The sequence below is a fragment of the Blennius ocellaris genome (genome assembly GCF_963422515.1).
Source record: "Blennius ocellaris genome assembly, chromosome: 10".
Lineage (NCBI taxonomy): Eukaryota > Metazoa > Chordata > Actinopteri > Blenniiformes > Blenniidae > Blennius > Blennius ocellaris.
In genome coordinates, this window is record NC_137659.1 from 1346204 (window position 1) to 1373827 (window position 27624).

The 27624-nt window shown below is 42.1% G+C and overlaps 2 protein-coding genes across 3 annotated transcripts; one reads left to right on the plus strand and one right to left on the minus strand.

The window, feature by feature from the left end:
• Window positions 1–244: 244 nt before the first annotated feature.
• Window positions 245–15931, minus strand: acss2l (acyl-CoA synthetase short chain family member 2 like). 2 transcript variants are annotated; one of them, XM_080504004.1, is made up of 18 exons: window positions 15794–15931; window positions 15502–15697; window positions 13539–13630; window positions 12320–12423; window positions 10821–10893; window positions 10639–10714; window positions 8857–8941; window positions 8169–8306; window positions 6351–6521; window positions 6078–6211; window positions 5220–5352; window positions 5090–5146; window positions 4931–5011; window positions 3665–3773; window positions 3512–3580; window positions 3239–3415; window positions 1418–1492; window positions 246–659 (listed from the first exon to the last, which is right to left on the minus strand). In XM_080504004.1, the coding sequence occupies exons 1-18, from the start codon at window positions 15915–15917 to the stop codon at window positions 532–534; spliced, it is 2022 nt and encodes a 673-aa protein (XP_080360130.1). In that variant the 5' UTR covers window positions 15918–15931; the 3' UTR covers window positions 246–531. The 2 variants fall into 2 exon arrangements, with proteins under 2 accessions (XP_080360131.1, XP_080360130.1); XM_080504005.1 differs by lacking the exon at window positions 8169–8306 and having other exon boundaries at window positions 245–659.
• Window positions 15932–17720: 1789 nt separating this feature from the next.
• ndufv2 (NADH:ubiquinone oxidoreductase core subunit V2) lies at window positions 17721–27194 on the plus strand. The gene is made up of 8 exons (XM_080504006.1): window positions 17721–17835; window positions 19852–19914; window positions 21165–21227; window positions 21562–21678; window positions 21766–21934; window positions 23446–23555; window positions 25703–25779; window positions 26995–27194. The coding sequence occupies exons 1-8, from the start codon at window positions 17794–17796 to the stop codon at window positions 27086–27088; spliced, it is 735 nt and encodes a 244-aa protein (XP_080360132.1). The 5' UTR covers window positions 17721–17793; the 3' UTR covers window positions 27089–27194.
• The last annotated feature ends 430 nt before the right edge of the window (window positions 27195–27624 follow it).

Genomic DNA, 27624 nt, shown 5'->3' on the forward strand with positions numbered 1-27624 from the left:
TCTCAGCATCGTTACATTGTTGCGTGACAAAAAGGTCAAGAACCAACAAACAAACAAACAAACAAAAGCCCCTCCAGGGTCATAACGGGGCTTTTTCACACGCTGGGCTGTCAGGTGAGCCGCTGCAGGGCGATGTTCCTGCCACAAGAGGGCGCCAGACTGCCGCCGTGCTCGGAGGTTGGGGGGGAAAAGAACAAAAGCAGCAGCAGAAAGGCTTTTATTGTGACGTCATAGAAATGTGTGAGAAATAAACACTGGCAATCAGAAAGGGTGTGTGTGTGTGTGTGTGTGTGTGTGTGTGTGTGTGTGTGTGTGTGTGTGTGTGTGTGTGTGTGTGTGTGTGTGTGTGTGTGTGACACACATCAAAGCTCCAGTTTGACACATTAAATCGTCGTCTGATGTTTCATTCAGTCCTGAAGAGCGGCGACGTGTTGACCCACAACCTGCAGGGGATTCTGACTCTTCATCAGGAGGAGGAGGAGGAGGAGGAGGAGGTGGAGGAGGAGGAGGAGGAGGAGGAGGTCAGCAGGGTCAGGCTGCAGCTTGGCACCGCTGGCTGATCAGCAGTTCCACCACTTTGGGGTCGGCCAGCGTAGAAACGTCGCCCAGGTCCTCCTCGTTCCGGGCGATCTGCCGGAGGATCCGCCTCATGATCTTTCCTGGGGGAGGAGGAGGAGGAGGAGACTGATGAAGGAGGAGGAGGAGGAGGAGAGGAGAGAGGAAAAGAAGAGGAAGGAGGTAAAATAGGAGGAGGGAAGAGGAAAGAGGAAGAAGGGGGAGGAAGACAAGAGGAGGAGAGAGGAATGATGAAATAGGAAAGAGAAGAGGAGGAGGAGGAGAGAAGAGGAAAGAGGAAGTGAGAGGAAAAGGAGTGAGGACAGAGGAAGAGGAAGAGAGAGGAAAAGGAGTGAGGAAGGAGGAAGACAGGAGGAGGGGAGATCAATGATGAAAGAGGAAGAGAGAGGAAAAGGAGTGAGGACAGGAGGAAGAGGATGAGAGAGGACAGAGGAAGTGACAGGAAAAGGAGTGAGGACAGAGGAGGAGGAGGAAGTGAGGGGATGAGAGAGGGAGGAGGAGGAGAGAGGAAAATGAGTGAGGACAGAGGAGGAGGAGGAAGTGAAAGAGGATGGAGGAAGTGAGAGGAAAAGGAGTGAGGAGAGAGGAAGAAGAGGAGAGAGGAAAGAGGAAGAGAGAGGAAAAGGAGTGAGGACAGAGGACGAAGAGGAAAAAGTGAGAGGAGTGAGGAAGAGGAGGAGGAGGAGGAAGGAGGAAGACAGGGGGGGAGATGAATGATGAAAGAGGAAGTGAGAGGAAAAGGAGAGAGGAGGAGGAAGAGGAGGAGGATGAGGAAGTGAAAGGAGGAAGAGGAGGAGGAGGAGGAGGAAGAGGAGGAGGAATCAAGTCTTCCTCTGGCCACCTGAGCGGGTTTTAGGAAGCGCCGGAGCGTTCTGGATGAAGTCCGGCGTGGCGATTGGTCCGATTTTCTCTCTGACTGAGAACGAAGAGCAGAGAGAAGAAGAAAAGATGAGTTTAGTTGAAGAGCAAAATATTGTGGGGGATTTTATTACTTGAAATATAAAACCTTCATGTTTTTATCACCTTTATTTTACCTTTAATTCAAGAAAATTCAGACACATTCCTACTTTATATCACGATGAGCTGCTTTTACTTTGAATTATTCCTCAGAGACGGTAAAAAAATAAAGTACAATAAGTGACTTTCTGCCTGTTTTTGCAGGATAACTTCATATTTAAATTATTCATATATATATATATATATATATATATATATATATATATATATATATATATATATAAAGCCTTTTCTTCAAGGCTGAAGTAATAGTTCCAGTAAAGTACTTAACAAGTCAAATGTACAAAGTAATGCTCTTTAAAATGACTTAAAAATACTAAAAGTTAGAAATCAGTGAAAAAGTTTTGAAAACGCTTTGGAAAAAAAAGTCAAAGTACTGTTTTTAAAACTACTTAATAAAAACACTAAAAGTTAAAAATTAGTGAACAAGTTTTGAAGAAGCTTTGGGAAAAAAAGTACTGTTTTTAAAACTACTAAAAGTTATAAATCAGTGAAGAAGTTTTGAAAAAGCTTTGAAAAAAAAGTACTGTTTTTAAAACTACTTAATAAAAACACTAAGTTAAAAATCAGTGAAAAAGTTTTGAAAAAGCTTTCAAGATAAGTCAAAGTACTGTTGTTTAAAACTGCTTTAAAATACTTTGAAACAACTTTGTTCGTTGCTTTAAAAATACAAAAATAACCTGATGTAGCTATAAAGCAGATTAAAAGCTTTCAGTGTTAATAAAAACACTAAAAGTTAAAAATCAGTGAAAACGTTTTTAAGAAGCTTTGAAAAAAAAGTCAAAGTACAAAGTACTGTTTTTAAAACTACTTAATAAAAATACTAAAAGTTAAAAATCAGTGAAAAAGCTTTGAGAAAAAAGTAAAAGTACTGTTTTTAAAACTACTTAATAAAACACTAAAAGTTTAAAATCAGTGAAGTTTTGAAAAAGCTTTCAAAAAAAATTTCAAGTACTGTTGTTTAAAACTACTTTAAAATACTTTAAAACTATCAACTTTGTTTTAAAAAAATACAAAAATAACCTGATGTAGCTATAAAGCAGATTAAAAGCTTTCAGTGTTAATAAAAACACTAAAAGTTAAAAATCAGTGAAAACGTTTTTAAGAAGCTTTGAAAAAAAAGTCAAAGTACAAAGTACTGTTTTTAAAACTACTTAATAAAAATACTAAAAGTTAAAAATCAGTGAAAAAGCTTTGAGAAAAAAGTAAAAGTACTGTTTTTAAAACTACTTAATAAAACACTAAAAGTTTAAAATCAGTGAAGTTTTGAAAAAGCTTTCAAAAAAAATTTCAAGTACTGTTGTTTAAAACTACTTTAAAATACTTTAAAACTATCAACTTTGTTTTAAAAAAATACAAAAATAACCTGATGTAGCTATAAAGCAGATTAAAAGCTTTCAGTGTTAATAAAAACACTAAAAGTTAAAAATCAGTGAAAAAGCTTTGAGAAAAAAGTAGAAGTACTGTTTTTAAAACTACTTTAAAATACTTAAAAACAACTTTGTTTTAAAAAAAAATATACAAAAATAACCTGATGTAGCTATAAAGCAGATTAAAAGCTTTCAGTGTTAATAAAAACACTGACAGCACTTTAAGCGCCGACACAGTCGAGGACGCGGCGACTTCCCGGGAGGCGGAGCCTCACCGAGCGTCTTCAGCTCATCCTCCAGCGAGCGGCTGAACTCCCGCCGCTCCTTCAGGGTGACGAAGCAGTACAGACACTCGCCCTTCACCCGGTGGGGCCGGCTCACCGCCGCCGCCTCCGCCACCGCCGGGTGCTCCGCCAGCGCCGCCTCCACCTCCGCCGTGCTCATCAGGTGACCTGCGGGCCGAGTCGCCGGCGGCGGCGGCGGATTGTTAAACAACATTGTTAGAAAACGATCTGGGGGGGAGGGGGGAGGGGGGAGGGGGAGGGTACCTGACACATTCAGCATGTCGTCTATTCTGCCGGTGATCCAGTAGTAGCCGTCTTTATCCCGCCTGCAGCCTGAAAGAGAGAGAGAGAGTTTTTAGAGCGCAGTACCCTCTCTCGCCTCCAGAGGCTCTCTTGGTGATCGTCACGGCGTCGCACCGTCGCCGGTCACGTAAAAGCCGGGGAATTTCTTGAAGTAGGTGTTCTCGAAGCGCTCGTGGTTTTTGTACACGGAGCGCATGATTCCAGGCCAGGGCCTCCGGAAGACCTGCAACAGCGGCGGGGGAGGGGTGGGGAGGGGTGGTAATAGAGTATTCATTAGCTTTAAATTATGTAAAACTCACTTTATAAAAGTTTTCCCAGCAGTAAGAAATGTCTAGAGTCGTCCCTAGAAGAGAAGAAAGTGTGTCCTCCCTCCCTCTCGCTCTTTTAAAAAGTGTGTTGCTCCAACCAGCCAATCAGAAATCAAACCCTATATAGTGTCATCGGGGGGTTTTAGCCAATCACAATCAAGGTAGACTCCTCCGCCCTTTGACTCCTCTCACAATCAGGCAGCTCTGCTCTGGCACATGGCGCCACGAGAGGAAGTCCTTCCTCCCTCTTCCTCATAGATGGGCGTGTGTGTGGGCGGAGCCAGTCCAGCTCACACAGACACAGCAGATTCTGAATGTAGCTCCTCGGATCCCATTTTCTTTCTTTTTTCTTTCTTTTATTCCATTTTTTCTTTTTCTCCCTTATTCTTTTTTCCTTTTTTTCTCTTTTTCTTTTTCCTCTTATTCTTTTATTCCCTTTTTTCCCTTATTGTTTTTCTCTTTTTTTCTTTTTTCTTCTTTTTTCCTCTTCTTCCCTTTTATCTTTTTCTTTTTTCCCTTGTTGTTTTTCCCTTTTTTCTTTTTCTTTTTTCTCTTTTTTCTTTTTTCTTCTTTTTTCCTCTTCTTCTCTTCTTCCCTTTTTCCTTTTTTCTTTTATTCCCTTTTATCTCCTTTTCCCCTCTTTTTCTTTTATTCCCTTTTATCTCCTTTTCCCTCTTTTTCTTTTATTCCCTTTTATCTCCTTTTCCCTCTTTTTCTTTTATTCCCTTTTATCTCCTTTTCCCTCTTTTTCTTTTATTCCGTTTCTTCTTTTTTCTTCATTTTTTCTCTTGATATGATCCAATATTCAAATGGATGAAACTCAAGATAAAGCGCTAAACTTTGTTTGTTTTCTGGACCAACGAGACTCGTGTGAAAGTGACGACAAGCTTGATGAAATGATATTTAAATTCAAACTTAAAGTACACGTCATGAAAACGTTTACATTTTCGCAAACAAAACAAACAAACAAGAAAATGACTAAAATCAAACAGATTTTTCAATGAAACCTGTTGAGAAATGCAGTAAAAAATCGCATTTTCGATTAAACAAACAGCCAGATGTGGCGACTCACCAGGTAGCCTTCAGCTTCCCCCTCCAGTTCCTCGCCGCTCTCGTTCAGGACGGCCGGCTCCACGCCGAAGAACGGGAAGGTCTGAAACGAGGCGGAAGACGTCAAGACCACCGTCGCCCTCGTTTTCTGGACGTTTTTACCCCCAAACGAGAGACTTACGGCCGAGCCCGGCTTGAGCGGCGTGGCGGCGGGTAGCGGCGTCAAGACGTGGCCTCCCTGGTGATTGGAAAAACGGCGCTGACGGGGTGAAGGCGGAGGAGAAAGGAAAAGTCCCTCGAGCGTCTCTTACCGTCTCCGTCTGCCAGAAGGTGTCCACCACGGGGCAGCGGCCCCCACCCACCGCCTCGTGGAACCACTGCCACGCCTCCGGGTTGATGGGCTCGCCCACGCTACCCAGAATCCTCAGGCTGGACAGGTCGTACCTGACGGAGGAGCCGCGGATCTACGTCACGTACATCTAGACTGCGTCGTCATTGTGGCGGTTGGAGGAGATCCACGCGGTTTAAAATCAACCACATTTGCATGAAATGTACACATTTTTTATCACCATCAAAGGATGGTTCCTTTACATTTTGAGCGCGATGGGGATCAAAGGTCAAAGGTCGAGGTCGCGAAACGTTAAAAAGAAGTTTTTTTTATCCTAACGCAGTCAGTTTTAATTCGATTGATGTCAAACCAATGGCAAAATGTTCAGTTTTCAATCCCCTATCCTCTGATATGTCACACGATGCAGTGATGTCATCATCACGTTTAACAATTGAGGAGTCAAAGGTCAAAGGTCGCAAAAAGTTAAAAATAAGTTTTTTTATCCTAACGTGGTCAGTTGTAATTCGATTGATGTCAAACCAATGGCAAAATGTTCAGTTTTCAATTCCCTATGCTCTGATATGTCACACGATGCAGTGACATCATCATCACGTTTAGCGGTTGGGGGGGTGTCAAAGGTCAAGGTGGTGGGGGGGGGGGGCACATTAGTGTCAAACAGTGACAACATGAAGCGATTGAAACTACCGCGACAGACGACGGAAGGAGACACGAAATAACCTTGTGACCCACTGGTTTCCATGGTGACACACACGTGGCGTTGGCGAAGGCGTGTCGCTCTACCGAGCGCAGCTCTAAGTTAGACGATCGCGTGTCGACTCACTTCTGCAGAGGCTCGCCGCCGTATCTCATCAGCAGGCGGATCGCCGTGGGCGCCGTGTAGAACTTGGTGACTTTGTACTTCTCGATGATCTCCCAGAACCGGCCGACGTGAGGGTGGACGGGGGTGCCTTCAAACTACACACACACACACACACACACACACACACACACACACACACACACACACACACACACACGCAGAGATGAAGAGGGTTTGGGCGTCCGGCGTCGGCAGAATCGTAGCGTAGCCGCCGCCGCCGCCGCCGCCACTCACCAGGACGCTGCTCGCGCCGTTGGCCAGCGGGCCGTACGTGATGTACGAGTGTCCGGTGATCCAGCCGATGTCGGCCGTGCACCAGAACACGTCGTCATGGTGATGATCGAAAACGTATTTGAAGGTCAGCGAGGTGTAGAGGAGGTAGCCGGCGGTGGTGTGGAGAACGCCCTGTGGGGGGGGGGCACAGTAAATATGGGACAGGGGACGTACGTATATGCAGGTGTGTTTGTGTGTGTGTGTGTGTGTGTGTGTGTTGTGGGAACATAAATCCGTCTCATCTTCATGTCCTTCAAGCCGCCGCGACACAACTGTGAACCTTAACATTGAAATAATTATTGATTTTTTTTAACTGGCTGACCTTGTTTCTGTTTTATATATTTATTAAGTTTTGTATATATTTATATATTTGAAATATTGTATTTGATATTTTAATGTATGTAATTGTAATATTTCATATTTTCCAATTTTTTTATATTTTCACATATATTCCTATGAAAAACCTTATTGCTATTTTATATATTTCTTAAGTTTTGTATATATTTATTTTATTTATATATTTGAAATTTTTGATTTAATATTTTAATTTAGGTCATTGTAATATTTCATATTTTTATATTTCTTTATGTTTTGTATATATTTATTTTATTTAAATGTATTTTAAATATTGTATTTAATATTTTAATTTTATTTACATTTTAATATTTTATAGTATTTGATATTAATATATTTTTTTAAGTATATTTTCTCACAAAATAGAAGTATAGTTGACTACACATACTTGCAAAACATAAAACTTATCTACTGCTGCCCCTTCTCCAATATTAGATACTCCTTATTTAGTTATGTTCCTGTATTGAAAATATATAGTTTTATATCATAAAATGTATACAGTAAGGATATCATCTAATTTTTATTATATAAAACTAATAATTGATCTACAAAGGAGCAGCTTCTGTAATTTCATTATGAGTTTTATATAATAAAAAAGTACACATAAAAGTGATACTACATGTTGTATAAAAGCGCCCAGAATGTAAATATATAAATAGAAAGTTGAGAATGGTTAAAAAGGTAAATAATTGAACATGGATACACTTTAAAAAAGTGCTTTATCAAATTCTCTTTATACTATAATCAATGAAAAATATTGTTCCCCATTTTTGTTTTAGTACTTCTCATTTAGATTAATCAAGTTCTCGTCATTTATTTAATGCGAGTTGCGTTTCCTTTAAAGGGAATAACAGACGTTACCACGAAACATGACTTTACACTTGTTTTACCCTGATAAGTTTAGAAAACCTCCGGTTTAAATCATGAATTCTGGATAAAGGGGAGAAACGCCTCTTAGCCTAATTATCATTAACCCCCCCATATATATTATTTAATATTTTAATTTATTTACTTGTAATATTTAATATTTTCATATATTTTTTCTATATATTTCCACATATATTCCTATATATATATATACCTTATTGCTATTTTATATATTTATTATATTTGTATTTATTATATATATATTTTTTTAATTCTGTTGTATTGTATAATATTTAGATTTTTTATAATATTTTGATTTTATTTCAATTTTAATATTTAATAGTATTTGATATTTTTTATATATTTCCACATATATATTCCTATATATATACCTTATTGCTATTTTATATATTTATTATATTTATATTTATTATATTAAAAAAAATTCTGTTGTATTTAATATTTTGATTTTATTTAAATTTTTATATTTAATAGTATTTGATATTTTTCAAAAAATAGCCCCCCCCCCCCCCCGCTCAGCCTCAGCCAGTGCCTTGCCTTGGGCTTCCCGGTGGAGCCGCTGGTGTGGAGGATGAAGAGCGGCTCCTCGGCGTCCAGCCACTCCGGCTCGCACTCGTCGGGGGCGGCGGCCACGGCCTCGTCCCACCACACGTCGCGTTCCGGGTCCCAGGGGGTCTGAGGAGGTCCGACAACACCGGGGGGGGGGAAACGCCGCGGACGATTTGTGTGAAGGTCCTTCGTGTTTAACCCATTTTACACGAAAACGACTTTAAAATCAGTTTATTTTTTAAGACCACCTCAGGTGAGGATTGGTGAGTTTATGGCTATAAGGTGAACGTGGTTGATTTAAAGGTCTGTTTTCTGGACTTTATGTGGTTAAACCGTGAAAATAGAAGCGTGAAAATGATGTAGTACCTATGTCGGGGCCATAGGTGGCGCTGTAACGAAATACAACGGTTGGGGGGGAAAAGAAAAATGCGGATCATCTTAACATCTCGCATCCAACATGTGAGTGAATTAAAGCGTCCTGTTTTTTTTTTTTAAAGCGACGTCACGGAGAAGGAGGCGGGGTTATGACATCATCGTTTTCGGCTAACGGCTAACTCATCAGTCAAATTTTTCGCTTGATCTGAAGCGGAGATTCAAACCAAACTCACGTTTTCCAGCAGATTTCACTCTTTTACTCTCGTACTCGTCTCCGTATCCGAGTATTTTGGTACTTTACCTGTAGTTTGTTGCTCGCGGCGCCGGCTCTGATCCGCAGCGCGTGATGCCGGACCACCAGACACTTGGCGACGCTGCGCGAGGCTCTGTGGGTTACAGATGTGTTCAGTGCCGACAGCACATCTGGAAAGGATTCGCCGTCTCCACATGTTTGCTGTGAAACGGCCTCATTCTAAAATTCATCCAACTCGTTTGTTTCCTCAAAGATTCTACACACAACATCCCATAATGTCACATTTTGTCACAATGTAACATTTTTCAAATGTATATAAAGAAAACTTCACGTACATAAGTATTGACAGTTTTCACTGTACAAACAAACGGTGAGATCGTAAACAATACGTAGACAATTATGTTGTAAGATTGTAACGTGTCGCGCCACAATAACTGTAATCGACTGTATATTATCACTATATTCTTTAAATATCATTTCTTCTTCTTCTTTTGGGTTTAACGGCAGTTTACGCTCATAAAGCTGCTTCATCGCCATCTGCTGGTTTTATCTGTCTACATTGTTTCCCACCGCTCATTGTCTCTCTCTCTCTCTCTCTCTCTCTCATCAGCAGTGTTTTCATCCCTGATGACTGTTTCCCTCTCTCTCTCTCTGTCTGTCTCGCTCTCTCTTCAGCAGTGTTTTCATTCCTGATGACTGTTTCCCCCCTTCTCTCTCTCGCTCTCTCTCTCATCAGCAGTTTTCATCCCTGATGACTGTTTCCCTGTCTCTCTCTCTGTCATCAGCAGTTTTCATCCCTGATGACTGTTTCTCTGTCTCTCTCTCTCTCTCTCTCATCAGAAGTTTTCATCCCTGATGACTGTTTCTCTCTCATTAGCATTTTTCATCCATGATGACTGTTTCTCTCTCTCTCTCTCTCTCTCTCTCTCTCTCATCAGCAGTGTTTTCATCCCTGATGACTGTTTCCCTCTCTCTCTCTCTGTGTCTCTCTCTCTCATCAGCAGTTTTCATCCCTGATGACTGTTTCTCTCTCTCTCATCAGAAGTTTTCATCCCTGATGACTGTTTCTCTCTCTCTCATTAGCATTTTTCATCCATGATGACTGTTTCCCTCTCTCTCTCTCTCTCTCTCTCTCATCAGCAGTGTTTTCATCCCTGATGACTGTTTCTCTCTCTCTCATTAGCATTTTTCATCCATGATGACTGTTTCCCTCTCTCTCTCTCTCTCTCTCTCTCATCAGCAGTGTTTTCATCCCTGATGACTGTTTCCCTCTCTCTCTGTCTCGCTCTCTCTCTCGCTCTCTCTTCAGCAGTGTTTTCATTCCTGATGACTGTTTCCCTGTCTCTCTTTCTCTTTCTCGCTCTCTCTCTCTCATCAGCAGTTTTCATCCATGATGACTGTTTCCCCCTCTCTTGCTCTCTCTCTTTCCCTCGCGCTCTCTCTCTCATCAGCAGTGTTTTCATCCGTGATTCAAAACGACGTGTTAGTTTTGTCCAGCATGAAGCCGTAACGTTTCTCTACACAATATCATTTATAGATAAAAATATTAATGGGAAAACAAAGACATCATTTCCTCCAACACATCTGCCAGTCGTCGTCCTCCTCCTCCTCCTCCTCCCTCTCTTCACGCTGTGCTTCTCACTCCCCTCCCTCCTCTGATGCTCACGTTGCCACGGGAGACGAGCAGCCCGGACTTCCCTGATGAGTCTAAGTGCTCCATGTTGCCCGGCAACCTCATCATGTGAAAGCAGCTCGACGTGTTTCCTCTGCGTTGGAGCTGGGGGGGGGGGGGGGTGGGGGGGGTTTAATGGCCTCGCGTGCCGGACCTACTTTTCCCTGCACTTCTGCAGAGCCTCGTCTGCGATCTGCTTCAGGTTGATCAGCTTCTCGCCTCTGAAAACACCATCTGTATTTCGGGGGGGAGGAGGGGGGGGGGAGGGGTTAATGGAAACACACATGAAAAACAGCAGGGAATATATATTTTTTTCTTTCTTTTTTTAATACAGTCCGACCTGCTGTCACCAGGACGGCGCTCTGGGCGTCAGCGATCCTCTCGCCCAGAGACTCGGAGGAGAATCCTGCAAACTGAGCGGCAGAGAGAGAAAACGAAAAGTCACCGCTTGTGTAAAGTCACATATTTACTCAAAACACGGCAACTGGTGAAAAGTCGTGTGAGCCGACCGCCCGTCGGCAGGAAGTGGAACTGTTGGATCGACTCGATGAACGAATGAAAGCAACTTCAGCACGTTTGACTTCAGTGTTTTCATGTTGTTATTTTAGATTTTTCTTTAAAAAAAAAGTCTTCCTACATCGATGAGAAATAGGCTGGTTTGGAAACGCTTGACGCTGTTAAATCAGGATGAAATGGCATAAAAATGATGTAATATAAATGTATTCCTGGAAACGTCACACCACCGAAGACAGTGGGTGGCGCTGTCGCCTCACCGCGAGGAGGTTATGGGTTCAAATACTGCCCATGTGGTCACATTGAGAGGAGGAAGTACTTAAACAATAAGGGAAAAAGAAGAAAATGGAATAAAAGAAAAAAGGGATCCTTGTACTCCAAGTTCAAAGCTTTTCTTTGATCTTCCGCCATTTGAATATTGGATCCAGGAGCTGCATTCAGGATCTGCTGTGTCTGTGTGAGTCGGACTGGCTCCGCCCACACACACGGCCATCTATGGGAAGAGGGAGGAAGTACTTCCTCTCGTGGCGCCATGTGCCAGAGCAGAGCTGCCTGATTGTGGGAGGAGCCTACCTTGATTGTGATTGGCTAAAACCCCCGTTGACACTATATAGGCTTTGATTTCTGATTGGCTGCTTGGAGCAACACACTTTTTAAAAGAGTCGTTCCAGGTGTGGGGACGGAAAACTTATAGAAAGTCGATTTTGCAGAATATGAGCCCTTTTAAAGTAAAAAAAAAAAAGTAAACAGTAAAAACATTAGTTTTACTGAAATCGACACTCGTGTGTAAGAGTTGTAGTTTGAATTGCAGCATGAGGACTCGTTGCCTCTCAACCTCATTCAATAAGTAGTGGTGAGCTTCCAAAAACTGGCACAAGTGTGTGTGGGGGGGTGGGGGTGGGAGTGGGGGGGGGGGGGGGAGTCGGAAACATACGACGGTGACAAAGCAGAGACAAGGTCATTCACACCAGCAGCGGTCTTAAAAAAAAAAGAAGGTGTGCACGTCGGAGCGAGTCGCCTGTGCATGTTTTTAACGAGGGGGGGGGGGGGGGGGGTTGGGGGTGGGGGGGGGGTGTCACCTTCGTGTGGGAGACGAAGGTTGAATTGCGAAAATAGAGCTGCAGAGACTGTCGGGGCTGCAGGAGGACGTCTGACCCATATATATTGAGTGCAGGTGCTGACACACACACACACACACACACACACACACACACACACACACACACACACACACACACACACACACACACACAGCAGGACCGGTCGGGAGCGCCGGGTCCACGTTGGAACGGGTTCAGACGGTGTTTTGCAGCAGTCGACACTCACCACCACAGAGTGAATGGCGCCGATCCGGGCGCAGGCCAGCATGGTGTAAACCAGCTCTGGGATCATGGGCAGGTAGATCGACACCCTGTCGCCCTTTTTCACACCTTCATGAATGGAAAAAAGATTAAAAAAAAAAAAAAAAATAGCACAGGCAATTTAGAAAAATGGCGGCGAGATGAGGGAGGCTGTGGAGATTTTCTACTGCAGCGCTTCTGTGAGAAGATTGAGATTAAACAGTACAAGTCATTCTGTTATGTGTCTCAGCTTGTATTCCCATAATACACACACACACACACACACACACACACACACACACACACACACGCTCCTTTCCTGGAGTTTAATTACGATGTTTGGTTGTAAAGAAATTCCACAAACTACTCACTGTCACTGCGGAGTAACATGGAACTGTTGTTTTGTTTTTTTAAAAATTGTATTCAGTTGAAATGTTGTTTAAAGGAGTCGTATTTTTCAGCTTTTCAACACTTTCACATGGACTCGTTGGTCCTGAAGCCTTTTAGTCAAAGTTGATTTCTTTCCCTTGATTTTCCAGCATTTTGAATATTGGATTGTATTATCAAGAGAGAAAAAAGAGTGAAAAAAGAAAAAGGGGGGAAAAAAGAAGGAAAAAAGAAAAAAAAATGAATCGTCGGAGCTGCATTCAGAATCTGCTGTGTCTGTGTGAGCTGGACTGGCTCCGCCCACACACACACTAAGGAAGTACTTAAACAATAAGGGAAAAAAGAAAAAATGTAACAAAAGAAAAAAGAAAAAAAAAGGGATCCTTGTACTCCAAGTTCAAAGCTTTTCTTTGATCTTCCTGCATTTGAATATTGGATCCTCGGAGCTGCATTCCGAATCTGCTGTGTCTGTGTGAGCCGGACTGGCTCCACCCACACACACGCCCATCTATGAAGAAGAGGAGGAAGTACTTCCTCTCGTGGCGCCATGTGCCAGAGCAGAGCTGGCTGATAGTGGGAGGAGTCAAAGGGGGAGGAGCCTCCCTTGATTGTGATTGGCTAAAACCCCCCAATGACACTATATAGGGTTTGATTTCTGATTGGCTGCTTGGAGCAACACACTTTTTAAAAGAGAGACACTGTCTTCTCTTCTGGGACGTCGCTCCAGGTGTGGAGACGATTCTTACTGCTGGAGAACTTTTAGAAAGTGAATTTTGCATCATATGAGCCCTTCAGGTGTTGCGTTTTCAGCTCCTCACCCATTAGCTTGAGCACGTTAGCGCAGCGGCAGACCCGGCTGAGCAGCTGGCGGTATGTGATGGTCTCTCGGTTGTCCGGTGAGTTCCCCTCCCTGAGAACGACACAGGAGCAGAAAGGTGCTTTAAAACCCACATAAAGCATCTTAATCTTAAGGGATTTTCAGCTTTTTCAAAAAAAACAACAACTATGTCATAAACTGGCGTCCTTTGTATCGTTTGACATCAAAGCATTACGGAATAATAAACACAATACAAGTCACTGTTGTTTTTTTTGTGACACTTTCCACATATTCCTTCTAATTCTTTTTTTTTTAAGATTCCATGTACTGCAAAAGGCGATGCCCTTAATTTGAAATGGAGTTCCTATTGGAGTACTATTACAATTATCTCAGTCAAATAAATAAGAGAGGAGATCATAGATGAGTCTAAATATATATTTTAAAAACCCACCCCATACGGGGTGACATTAAAACGATTTTTCTTTTACTTTTTAATGAAGGTTTACTTTAGTCTCTCCACCTCCACTGTGCAAATATCAAAACAACTGGTTATAAAACACGATTTCTACATTCATTAAACGCTAAACTAATTGATCACAGATCCATCATAAATTCTCTAAAGCCGTAAAGTGGTGAAGCTGCTTGCAGCAGATTTTCTTTTTTTTAAATCCCAGAATATATCAGCGATGAACGTGTGAAAATGAAAAAAAAAACATGCAAAAGGTCGTTAATTTAATTGGTTTGGGGTTTTTTTGTTTTCCTTTGGAGAGTCACACTGGAGACACAGATGCACTTTAAAAAAAAAAGAAGACATTTCACACAGTGTGAAGCTTAAAACTGTTAACAAACTGGGAGAAGACGCAGATTCCAGCCAAACGTCGACACTGAAAACATTCTTTCTGAAAAAAAAAGACTGAACTCGGTCACCTCGCGTCGCTCTACTCTTATATCTCTCTCCTTCCTGTCCGTTTTAGAGGTTTCACTTCTTTTGTTACTCAACTTATTGCACCATTTTGCAATATTTGTCCCATTGCATGCTGGGAAGTGAAAGCTATTTTGGACTTTCACTGGATCCCATAAACCCGTTTTCATGATGTGACGTCGTGACGATGGCGTTCAAGCTAAAAATTCTAAATGTTTGGTAACTGGAACTTTTCTCCTCGCGTATCGCCGGCAGAAGGATGAAAACTCATCATTTCTAAACAATGAGCGGGAAGTTTCAAGTGTTAAATGAGTAAAATTGGTCAAAAATGATCATTTTCTCACAAAATCAGGTGACAAATGTTGCAATTTTCCTCTATATTGCATCTACTTTAGTTTCTTTGCACCTTTTGTGTTATTTAGTGTCCTAAACTCTAAATTTCTTAAGACGTGAGTAAGAAAGGTTAAAAAAAAAAAAAAACCCTGCATAATACAGCTGTCAGACGATGTCCTCTACATATGTGGAGGTGACACCGTGACAGCAAAACCTGCAATATCAGCATGTATGTATGTTGTACACACTCTACATACAGGAATGTTGACTTGTGCTGAGTTCTGTTGAACCCTTATTCTCGCTCAGCTTGCAAAACAAGCAATTCCTGGCCGGGAAGCGTTTCCAGTTGACGGGGGGGGGGGGGGGGGGGCGAAACGACGCAGAGCAACAGGTTCAACGCGGAATTTCCTCCATCGGTTGTGGAATACACGGCAGCGTGTGAACAACTGAGGTCAAGATTGGGACTGATGATGCAAAATATCCCGAATGTTTTCTGGATGGAAGTTTCTGGACGTCAAAAGTGACGTTATTCCGGGAAAGGAAATGCAAAAGGATCCTGAAGCGACGGAATTGTGTTGCTCGTTTAGGTGCAACTGGGGGGGACACTGCAGCCATTGACTGGGAAGACCTGTTGGCAGGGTTACCCCCCCCCCCTCCAACCCCCCCAATCAAAGCCGTCATTCACTCAGCGGGGGACGGAGCAGCTTACCAGTAATAGGCCACCTTCTCACCCAGGCTCCCGTCCCTCACATGTCTGTCCAAGACGTTGTAGCACACGTTGGTCCTGGCGCCCTCCATGCACTTCACGTAGACGCTGCCCTTGGTCACGTCGAAGTTGTACTGCAGCATCGGCCCCGTTGCCGGCGTCTTCCAGAAGAAGTCGTCCGCCACCTCCTTCCAGAAGGCTGGGACGAAGGGGGACGCGGTCGTTCAGGTGGAGGCGGAGGGGGAAGGGGGTGTTTGGGGGGCGGGGGGGGGGACCTGCGGTACCTTCTACCTACCTTCGGGATCGTCGAGAGACTTCCTGTACAGCGCCAGGTAGGAGTTGAAGTCGGGCACGTGGGCGTCCCTCTGCAAGTCGGCGGGAGGGGGGTACATTTTGTCCCCGGACTCGGGAACCACCATCGTGGACGGACGGATGCGGACGGGGCCCGTCGCATCCGAGAGCGAGTCGGGGGGGTGGGGGGGGGGGTTGAAAATGGACGAGTCAATCTGCTGATGTCGGTCTGGATCCTGGGAAGAGCACTGCAAGGCCTCCGATGCTCGGAGGCAACACAACTCAGGCGTGTGTCAAGACACGCCCCCCCCAACCCCCAACCCCCCCTTATCCCACTGATCTGGAGTCAGCCGCTCGGTCTGCTCAGTGTCCGGCCGGCCAATCGGCTGGCAGCGTACGGCACTCCCACTTTTCCATTGGCTGAACCTTCCCTGGCCTGTCTGTCACATTATATGTCTGCAAGCCGGGGAGGAGGGGAGGAGTGGTGGAGTGGGAGGAGGGGAGGAGGAGAGGAGGAGTGGGTGGAGTGGGAGGAGGGCTGACGAGAGATTTTGAGGGGGGGGGGGGGGGGGGGGTGATGCACCGTAGGAAAACAACAGTTGTTCCAGCCGGCAAGCGACGTCTCATCTCCACAAGATGGGTCGTGTTTTATTTACATGTTCCACCGTTTTTTTCTTTTTTTTTTTTCTTGCGTAATTTCAAGTGTTTTTCACACTGACAGTGCTTCAAGTTGGGTGACTCATGTGTTGTGTCGGTTTTATAACGGATCGGAAGTCGTCCTGGTTTTGTTTTTGCACAGAAACAGAAACAAGACTGTATAAAAAGGATGAATCGTTTTAGACCCCATGATGAATAAATGAGAGAAATAAAGATCAGCGATTTGCCTTCGTTGTAGTGAGTTGAATAATAATGATAATAATAATAATCTGTTTATATTTAAAGTGAAACTTGCAATAATGTAAGTCTCGCCAACTGCTTTTCTTTTGTGATTGACTGCAACATGTGGCTTTAATACATGTGATCGTGTTGCATGTTTAATGACATCTCTGGTGATGTATTGTGTACGAATGCCTTCGGTACCGCGTTGCATATCTTCGGTGCCACTTTAAGATTGATTACCGACTATGAATCACTCGTGTAAACGCCGAGGGAGGACGGTTGTTTTTGTACGCTTGTTGTCACTGGTAAACCTTCATTTATGTTCTGGAAATCTTTGTTTTTGTCTCATAGAGAATGACGTGTAATTTTGCAGTCCGTGTTTCAAGGATGACCTGTGTCGGCGCTTTTGGAACCTCTGTGCCACTTTTTGAAACCTTCAAAATCTCTAATGCAGGAAGCAGGTGGATCTTTCTCAAAATTAGGAATATTACGCAATTCTGCTCCCTCTTCTTCAAAAAGCATGAAAATTACAAGAACTTATCACCATTCATTATTTTTAAAATTCATGTTACAGACTTTTTAATGAACAGTTGTTGAGTGTGTAGGTGTTTTACTGTACAGCGTCTTCATATTGTTGGTTTTAGTGGTCCTTTAGTGGATGATGTGTTCGATTCTATTCATTCTATACAATTCTAAAACACATAGTGATCAATTAACTCGGCTTTTGTGTCTCATTTTAGTTGTTTTGCTCCGTTAAGTATTTTTTTTTTTTGTGTGTATGTTGTCTACTTTTGTATTGTATTCTATTAGTGTCTATTCTATGTCTGACAATTCTATATTCTTTTCTCTACAATTCTAAAACAAACAGTAATCAAAGAGAATAAATAAAACAAGTTGATACATTATATTATAATAAAAGACGCACAATGTTCCTCATCGATGACATACATATATTAAAAGACTTGTAAAGATGTGTTACGTGCCGGGTTTTATAACATCGATCTGCGCTCGATTATGCAGTTCGTCTCGTGACGTCACGTCTCTTCCGCCAGGCCTTACCAATCGATGTTGCTGTCTGCGGTGTGCTAGCTGAAGCTCCTTCGTGGCCAAACCTCTCCCCTCGACATGTTTCTGTCCGCGGCTGTCCGCTCCGCGGCGTCCCAGGCGGTAGGTCGCTCACTTCGCCGCCGTTCTCGGTGAACGTTTGTGTCCCAGCTCGGATAGTTTGGAGGTGAAACGCTTTGACTCTTCACAAGGACACGCAGCGAAGCTAAGCTAAGCTAGCATGCTAACAGGGCTGTCAACTCTTCACAAGGTGGATCTCAAGAGAAACTGTTAATGTCAATTTATATATAACAGTGAATTATCTTCTTTTTTTTTTAAACTGCATCCCCCTGCCTTGAATCATCTGTGTTAATAACGTAGCCTGATGTGTTTTCGTCGTTACATAGTTTGCTTCATATTAACAACACAGGATTTATTCAACTTCAATCTGTTTTTACCACAATAATGTAAAACAATAGACCAAAAAACACACGTGGTCATTTTAGTGTTTATTTACTGTCACCACAATAATTTACCTCCCAAAACAAGAATAAACAATGCTGGTAGTGTTTAGTTGCAGACTATTTACGACAAAGTACAGCTGCTATTGTGATTTGAGTCTTGCATGATTTTCTTAAATCAATTAATTTAACCTTTGTGTCTCATTTGAATTGTTTTGTATCATTAATTTTTCATTATTTTTTGCCATTTTGTTCCATTTTTGCCGTGATAATGATAGTTTGTTGTTTGCATTTAGTTATAATTGTTTATAAAGTAGAAATGATGTACACAGGCTGAATGGAAAAGAAAATTAAATATCAAATAGAGTCTTATAACCACAGGAAGGAAGGATCTCCTACGACCTTGTAGTACACTTAGGTAATAGAATAATAGAATAAATAAAATCTATTGTTTAATGGAAATCCTGAAAAGAAATAATAGTGTTTTTAAGTAATGAATAAAAGAAGTGTGTTTGGAAAGTTTGTTCCACAGGTGAGGAGCATTGGAACTTTTTATTTTCTACAACTTGCAGCTTCTCATATCCAAGACTTACTTAATAATTACAAATGAATTAACTCGACTTGTGTGTTTCAAGATGGCATCAAGAAAAGCTTCTTCTTTTTTTTTTTTTATATATATAAATTTTGTCATTTTGGTAATATTTTGCATTTGTTTGAATTGTTTACGTTTGGTTCTGATGAATTCTTTCAAGCCATTGATACTCATTACGCTTGTAAATAGTCTTTGTTGTTTGTTATGATTATTATCATTATTGTTGTTGTGTTAATTGATATTTTAACTTCTATTTATTCTGTGTAGCAATGCAACAGAGAATTTCTCTCTCGGATTGAAAAAGTATTTCTGTTCTGTTTGTCTGTTTTGTATCATATTCTGAATTTAATTACAGTTGTTTTGGTTTTGGTCTATTTTTGTGTTTTTGTTTACATTTAGTGATGACTTTTTCTATAAAGCATATTATTTATTTATTTTGTGTCACATTCTGAGTAATTTGTGTTTTTGTTTACATTTCTTGATTTCTATAAATCATCTCATTATTATTTATTTTGTGTCACATTCTGAGTCATTTGTGTTTTTGTTTACATTTCTTGATTTCTATAAATCATCTCATTATTTATTTATTTTGTGTCACATTCTGAGTCATTTGTGTTTTTGTTTACATTTCTTGATTTCTATAAATCATCTCATTATTATTTAGTTATTTTGTGTCACATTCTGAGTAATTTGTGTTTTTGTTTACATTTCTTGATTTCTATAAATCATCTCATTATTATTTAGTTATTTTGTGTCACATTCTGAGTAATTTGTGTTTTTTTTTTTGTGCCCAAATCTATTTATTTCGAAACATTTACAAAGCAATGACTGGAGTCTTTAGCTGCTGTTTATATCCACAAGTCATTGACAACATCAGCTTTAAATCCAGATTCAAGACTTCATCTGAATCACGCAGTAAATTTAGACCCGACACGCAGTTACAAATATCATTACGCAATTTTATTTTCTTGTTTAAGTTTTAGAAATGCTGCCGGGAGTCACGTTCTATTTAATAAGTTGGAGGATTGTGATTGAGATCAGCTGTTTACTGTGTTTGTTATTCCACCGGTCCTCGTGTGTTTGCAGGCCAGGCAGGTGAGGAGTCTGCACCGGTCTGCTGCTCGCGCCGGCGCCGGCGGCATCTTCGTGGTGAGGATCAAAAAACATTCATATATATTATTAATTGACATCAGGACTCAAACAGCAGGTGTGTTAAGTTATATGTATATAGAACAATTCTTTCCTCAGCTCACAGACTTATTTGGCTGATTTGTTATTTGAATATCTTCCAAAAAAATCAATAAAATCCATCGTCTCACGCTCGCAAATGATTCAAACTTTCTCTACCGACGTCACGTTTTCAAACTCTCGCCGGACGAGTCCCGGAGGAGTCGGTTTTCCGAAAGCGTCCTGATTTATCCAGCGACTGACAAACACCACATGCGATGGAAACCTGCTATGGTTTCAGCCTCTCCCAGCGGAGAAAGTGTTTTTAATGTTGGGAGGAAACGAGCGTTTCAGAGTTCCTCCTGAACTTGTTTCTTTCCTCGGCGGCACAAAGGACATCTGTTGCTCACAAGGGGGCAGTGTGTCCAGCAGGGTGGCTGCACTTTTTCTGTTTTGTTTGGTTTTTGTGCAATTTTGTTCTGTATAGATAGATAGATAGAGAGAGAGATAATTACTTTATTCATCCCCGAAGGGAAATTGTTTTGTTGCAGCAGTCTGGTACATACAAATATTATAAAATCCAATAGAAATAAAAGTGAAAAATAAAAATATCTGGGTATAAGACATAAAGTAAAACACAGAACGGAACATGGGCACTTAGAAATAAGCAGGAGATAAAAGCAAGATAAATAGATAGTAAGGTGCAGAGCCATTAGAAGTAGTAATAATAACAATAATACAGATAATAACAATGTGTAATAGTGTATAATACTCGTGTATAGTACTACTAATAATGGTAGCAATAGTGTAGCAATAACAATATGGTAGCAATAAAATAACAATAACAATATATATATATATATATCAGTAATAATAATAATAGTATCTTGACTTATTTGACTCAGTTTCTACCATCTACACTGTGTGTCTATCAATTCTGTCAATTTACTCTATTTTTAGAGGATTTCTTCTTTACTGGATTGTTTATTTGTTTTTATTTTTACCTATTCTATTGTTGTGCTCTTTTTTTGCTCTTGTTTAGATATTTACATATGTTTACTTATTTCAATCCTTTAATTTTATAATTTCTGCACTTTTTTACCTTGAGCTGTGGTAAGTTTGTGTTTCCCCCTGGGGAGGAATAAAGCTCTATTCTATTCTATTCTATTCTATTCTATTATTCAGATGCAAGTATAATTTTAGTGTGATTGTAAACTCGGGTTGTGTTTCAGCACAGGGACACTCCCAGCAACAACCCCGACACCCCGTTTGAGTTCACCGAGGAGAACAAAAAGGTAAAGCGGAGATTCTTTACACTGAATTTGTTTTTTGTTTTTTTTTAAAAACGACAGTTTTTCCACTTTCAGTAGTATAAATTGACATTTTCATGCTTTTCTATAATTTGCACATTTGGCATGTCGTAATCACCTTTTTGAAAAATCACATCATCAACATTCGCGGTGACTCGTGGCACCTTGACGTCTTGGAGAAACACTAGTTTTACTCCTCAGACATGATAAATATTAGAATTATTACAAATGTCCGTGCAGGTGAACATGTAGTTTTCTAGTTTACACGACTTGTTAAAGCTGCAGTTTTGTTAAAAATGTCTAATCCCCCCCCCGGTAGAGGATCGAGGCGATCATTTCCATGTATCCTCACGGACACAAGCAGGCAGCCACCATCCCGGTTCTGGATTTAGCTCAGCGGCAACACGGCTGGCTGCCCATCTCCGTCATGAACAAGGTACTGGAGATATACAATATACTGGAGTTTGTTTGTTTTTTTTTTGTTTTAAATGGGCCTAAAATGTGCCGGCCTTCTACCCGCCAGGTGGCCGAAGTGTTGGAAGTGGCGCCGATGAGGGTGTACGAAGTGGCAACGTTCTACACCATGTTCCTCCGCCAGCCGGTGGGAAAGTACTTCATTCAGATCTGCACCACGACGCCCTGCATGCTCTGCAACTCCGACAGCATCCTGGAGGCCATCCAGAACAAACTGGGTACGACGGGAACTTTACGTGTACTGCCGCGGAAACCATGAGGAGATAGATGTGATTTTTGTTTTTGTTTGTTTTTATTGCGTACGTTTGATATAAACTACGGAGCCCCGAAGGGACATGGAGAAGAAAAAAACTTTGTTGGGATCTCGCAATAACTTTTGCGAAATCTCGCAAAGCTTCCTTGGGATCTCGCAAAACTATGTCGAGATCTCGCAAAACTTTCTCGGGCTCTCGCAATAACTTTTGCAAAATCTCGCAAAACTTCCTCGGCATCTCGCAAAACTTTGTCGGGCTCTCGCAATAACTTTTGCAAAATCTCGCAAAACTTTGTCGGGCTCTCGCAAAACTTTGTCGGGATCTCGCAATAACTTTTGCAAAATCTCGCAAAACTTCCTCGGGATCTCGCAAAACTTCCTCGGGATCTCGCAAAACTTTGTCGGGATCTCGCAATAACTTTTGCAAAATCTCGCAAAACTTCCTCGGGATCTCGCAAAACTTTCTCGGGCTCTCGCAATAACTTTTGCAAAATCTCGCAAAACTTTGTCGGGATCACACAGAACTTCCTCGAGATCTCACAAAACTTCTTAGGGATCTCGCAAAACTTCATTGGGATCTCGCAAAACTTCCTCGAGATCTCGCAAAACTTCTTAGCGATCTCGCAAAACTTTGTCGGGATCTTGCAAAACTTCCTCGAGATCTCGCAAAACTTTCCTGGGATCTCGCAAAATTTCCTCGAGATCTCGTAAAAATTTCCTGGGATCTCGCAAAACTTCCTCGAGATCTCGCAAAACTTTGTCGGGATCTTGCAAAACTTCCTCAAGATCTTGCAAAACTTTCCTGGGATCCCGCAAAATTTCCTCAGGATCTTGCAAAACTTCCTCGAGATCTCGCAAAACTTTGTCGGGATCTCGCAAAACTTTCTCGAGATCTGGCAAAACTTCTTAGAGATCTCGCAAAACTTCCTCGAGATCTCGCAAAACTTTCCTGGGATCTCGCAAAATTTCCTCGAGATCTGGCAAAACTTCTTAGAGATCTCGCAAAACTTTGTCGGGATCTCACAAAACTTCGTCGGGATCTCGCAAAACTTTGTCGGGATCTCGCAATAACCTTTGCGAGATTTTGCAAAAGCATGTCCTTTCGCTAAGCACTGCTTGAATGTCTTTATAGTTTAGGCCGATTTCAAAATAAAACTCTCATACAAGTGGGTGTCCTCCATTAGCTTTAGCGTCTCTCAACAAGTGGGGTGTACGGTGTCTCTGAAAGGACAAACGACACGATGCGCATATATAACAATATAGTTTTGCGAGATCCCGAGATAGTTGGGTTTTTTTCCCCCCCTTCTTCTTCTTTTCCCCTCCATGCCCCTTCGGGGGCTCCGTAATAAACGGAGATTGAGCGGTTCAACAAAAAAAACTTGCAAATAAACTATAGCGGGTGGTTTTCAAACGAGAAGACGTGACGAAGACGTAATAATAACCAGTTGATCGTTCTTCGTTTCTGCGTCTCCACAGGTATCAAAGTTGGAGAAACGACCGCTGACAAGTTGTTCACGCTGATCGAGGTGGAGTGTCTGGGAGCCTGCGTCAACGCCCCCATGGTCCAGATCAACGACAACTACTATGTGAGTGCTCCACCTCCACCTCCTCCTCCTCCACCTCCTCCTCCTCCTCCTCCTCCTCGCAGACTGTAAATCTCTCAACATGCTTCTTCTGCACATGCTCAGTAGAGACGATCACAACGGCTTCCTCCGCGGCGTCACGACTCCCCAGTCCATGATTCTCCTGGGATCTGGTGCTTTTATTGTGACAGTCTCCACAATAACAATCCAACTCGGTGCTCCGTCCACTAAAATGTCCGTGTTTTCTCAGTGTTTAATGTCTTTATGTGTTCGGTTTCATTACGAGTGGCCGAACGCACCAACTACATTGTTTTATAACATTTCTGCTGTAAACAGACGTCGTCTTTTTTTTTTTTTTTTTTAAACATTACAAATGCAAAACTTATTTATGCTGCATCAGAATTGAATCTACTAATTTGTACTAAATGAATCAGAATGAATGCATTTCACAAATCCCAAAATAAAATGCATGCAGTTTGACAAACGTGAGGAATAATTGAAGTTCACGTGTGGCTCACGTCTCGTGGAGGAAATTAACGTGGACGAAAATCAACTGTGTCAAAAAGAATTTCATATACAAACACGCGCACACACATTATGTAAATAGTATTTGAGGTAGCACTTGTTTGTCTTTCTTTTGTGTATAGAATGTATTGTTCGTTTTCACGCATCTTTGGAATTGTTTACTGTTTTGTATTGTTTATTTGCGCTACCTTAAAAAAAAACAAAAAAAAACTTCAGTTTTAGGCCAAACTAAAACACGACGTCAACCGCGAGGCTACAGTTTGTTGTTATTGTGCCTTTTTATTCAGGTTCTCGACACTAATCAGGCTTTGTGAAGCCGAAACAGTGATTTTTCTTACACAAATCACAATTTTCAAGCCCGACGCAAGAAAAGCACATCTTTACATTGACGGTCAGTAGCTCACTGTGATATTTCGCACCTGAAACAGAGAAATTAATCCCGTCTGGAAACATTTCGCAGCTTTAAATGGCTGAAAAATGTCTCTTTTTTTTTTTTTTTAGTCCCGTTTCTCTTCCAGCGACGCCTCAAAGTCTTTTCGTCTCCAGGTGTCTCACCGGCTTCCCTGTAAGGAGCTAAAAAAATCTGGCGCCAGATGTGATGGGAGAAGTTTTCTCCGCGTTCGGTTATTACGAGCTGAGCAGGAGTGAATTAAAACGATTAAAACGGACGCGATGGAGGAGTTTTCTTAAGAGTGAGAGGTTTGGCTCACGCCGACAGTAAAGCAACACACGGACTTTTACATTTGATCCAAATTCATTAGTCAAAGGTGTGCGGAAAGATCCGGTCGCTCCGGAGCCGAAGTCGGGTTCGCCGACTTTGTTCGCCGTAAAATTATGACGTTTAAAGTCAGATGTTGTGGCACAAAAGTCAACATGACTCGGGGAAAATGAAACGGCCGCTTCTCGTTCAGTTAACTGGCTTCAGAACGAATTAAATGTCTTTATTTGGCATCATTTTAACCTCCAGAGCAGCGACTTGAAATGTGAAAATCTATTAACGCAATTTTGAGCTGAATTAAATCCAGTTTTATTGTTTTGTTTTTTGGGTTGTTTTTTTTTTAATTGGACTGGAATATTACATGCTGAGGGGGAAGACATGAAGCTTTTATTTGATGCTGTTTTTGAAGTGATGCCAACAGAAACTCGGCAGGAATAATATGAGAGTGCATGACATTTGATTACAAAACAAACTGGAGCCATGTTCGACACACAGAGACAACAATCCGCTATATAAGTTAAAAAAAGAGAAGAAGAAGACAGACGACCGAGTCGGAGTGTTATTACGGCGACTGTCAAAATAAAAGTACCAAGTCCCAGGAAGAGATGGACGAAAGTCACGACACTCTGGAGGCAGCCGTCGTTATTATCGTCCGTCCACTGAGCATGTGCAGAAGAACCGTGTGCCGTTGCCGTGGTTACGCATGCGTACACGTAAAGTTCCACCTTCGGTGTTCGGCTCTGAGTACCGTTGTCGCGTCAACATCTTGTTTTGTTGGGTTGTTTTTTTTTAAATCATGAGCTGTAATCATCAAACACGTGTTTTAAAAAGTGCTTCCAAAGACTGAGGGGGAAACGGGGGGGAGGCGCTTTGTCACGTTCTCTATTCTTGTGTTTTTTTTCCCCAGGAGGACCTCACGCCGAAGGACATTGAAGAAATCATCGACGAACTCAAAGCAGGCAGAGTTCCACTGCCCGGACCCAGGTACGTGCAACACGATATATATATATATATATATATATGTTTATTTCCCCGCCAGTAAGAGGAAGAAATAAGACTTTAGATCAGGGGTGTCAAACAATCCGGCCCGCCATGTGATTTTTTTTTTTCTTCAAAGTTTAAAAATGAAAACTGCCAGAGGCGGATTTAAAAACACTAGATTGACAAAAAAAAAAAAAAGACATTGAAAACCGGCCTTGCTCAGGATTTCACCTGTGAAACGGCGCTTTAGACACGTAAACTCAAAACAGTTTCCAGACGACGACAAATGGATTTAATCCTGAATAATAATCGATTATTTTGATGGTCGACTTAATCACCGACTGTTTCTTCCATTAGTCGACCGATCGGACCATAAAGTGAACGTAAAACCTGCAGCTTATCGCGCCAGCATGAAGCTGCTCTTCTATAACCACCGCTAGTCTTCAGCTTGAAGTGTTTAAGGGCTATGCTAACTATAAATAAAGACAATTAAGGTGATACTTCGTTAAACCTTTAATGAAACATGCTTGAAGCAACAAACACTTGTTTTAACCGTGTAGAATAAAGAGGAAAAGGCAGGTGTTGAATCGAATCGTCGTCGCTAATGTTAACGTTTACAGCTATACGAGCAGCTAACTAGCCAGTTAGCTGCTAATATTAGCAGGTAACTCGCCAGTTAGCTTGTCTTGAGCCACGACGCGCTTCCTTTTCGGGTGCCGCCGCGGAAGGCGGGGTTCTGTCTTGCAGATCATTGCATTGCACGCTTTTACTCTTTTGTTAAAATGCGCCCACGCTTCTGAGCACCGTTGCCGCGACGCCATTGGTACTCGATGGTAGAACTTCGGGTGACATCACAGCCCAACCCGATTACCGCCGTGTGTGTCAAGGTACAGGAAGGCGCCGCTGCAGTTTTGAGAGAAAACCAAAGATTAAAGAAATAAATAAAAACGACACGTCGACTAATCGCGGCAGCCCTAATCCCGAGTATAATAGTGTAATAACATCCGTTTTCCTTAAATATTAATATTTATTCTTTGATTTGTCCATATCTGCGGTTCAATATGTCACGTTTTACTTGCTCGGCCCTCCAGAGGTCAGAAGACGTTGGACGTGGCCCCTCAACTGAAATCAGTTTGACACCCCTGATTTAGAGCCTCCAGATATATTATATATTCCCACTGGTTGTTTTTTTTTAATACGTATTCCTATTTTCTCCAGGAACGGCCGCTTCTCCTGCGAGCCGGCCGGCGGCCTGACGTCTCTGACCGAGCCCCCGCCGGGCCCGGGGGTCGGGGTCAGGGCCGACCTGTAGGCGCCTCCAGCCTCCGAGCCGCTTCTTTTGGAAGCACCTTGTCCCTGAAGGTGGTGCGTTTAACCCGGACACATTGTGTAAATAAACCGTTCCATGTACCTCTGAACCTGGTGCGCCTCTTACGTGGACTCTAACAATAGCCGTACGGTTTGGTTTTTTTTTTTTTGTATATTGAGATGTGGAATCGTAACGACACCCACAGCGTGGAAGAAGGTGGAAAACGGTTTTCTTGAGAGGATGATAAAACGCGAAACGGATCTCACTTTACATTAGCAGTCTCCTCGTGCGCCACGCCGTCACGTTCGCACGTTGTCGGGGACTAATTGAGGCCCGGGTCTGTTTCCACAGCGACCACGAATGTCACGTTTGACATTGTCTGCTGTGATTTCCAAGGAACGTTACGACACGTCTCCAGATTACTGCAGAGGAAGACGAGTAACTGTTTTAATTTTATACAAATTGAAACGGCACCGATTATATCACGTGTGATTGACGAGCGTCAGTTTTGACTAATGGAATCGTGGTTTGAGTTTCCC

What these genes read in the sequence shown, in the direction of transcription:
- acss2l (XM_080504004.1), bottom strand. Translation starts at nt 15,917, where the DNA reads ATGGTGGTTCCCGAGTCCGGGGACAAAATGTACCCCCCTCCCGCCGAC. An exon ending in GTCTCTCGACGATCCCGAAG is followed by an intron (nt 15,698 to 15,793) that starts GTAGGTAGAAGG and finishes CCTTCGTCCCAG; the next exon opens with CCTTCTGGAAGGAGGTGGCG. An exon ending in CTGCAGAAGTGCAGGGAAAA is followed by an intron (nt 8,942 to 10,638) that starts GTAGGTCCGGCA and finishes TGTAACCCACAG; the next exon opens with AGCCTCGCGCAGCGTCGCCA.
- ndufv2 (XM_080504006.1), top strand. Translation starts at nt 17,794, where the DNA reads ATGTTTCTGTCCGCGGCTGTCCGCTCCGCGGCGTCCCAGGCG. An exon ending in GCGCCGGCGGCATCTTCGTG is followed by an intron (nt 19,915 to 21,164) that starts GTGAGGATCAAA and finishes GTTGTGTTTCAG; the next exon opens with CACAGGGACACTCCCAGCAA. An exon ending in AGATCAACGACAACTACTAT is followed by an intron (nt 23,556 to 25,702) that starts GTGAGTGCTCCA and finishes TTTTTTCCCCAG; the next exon opens with GAGGACCTCACGCCGAAGGA.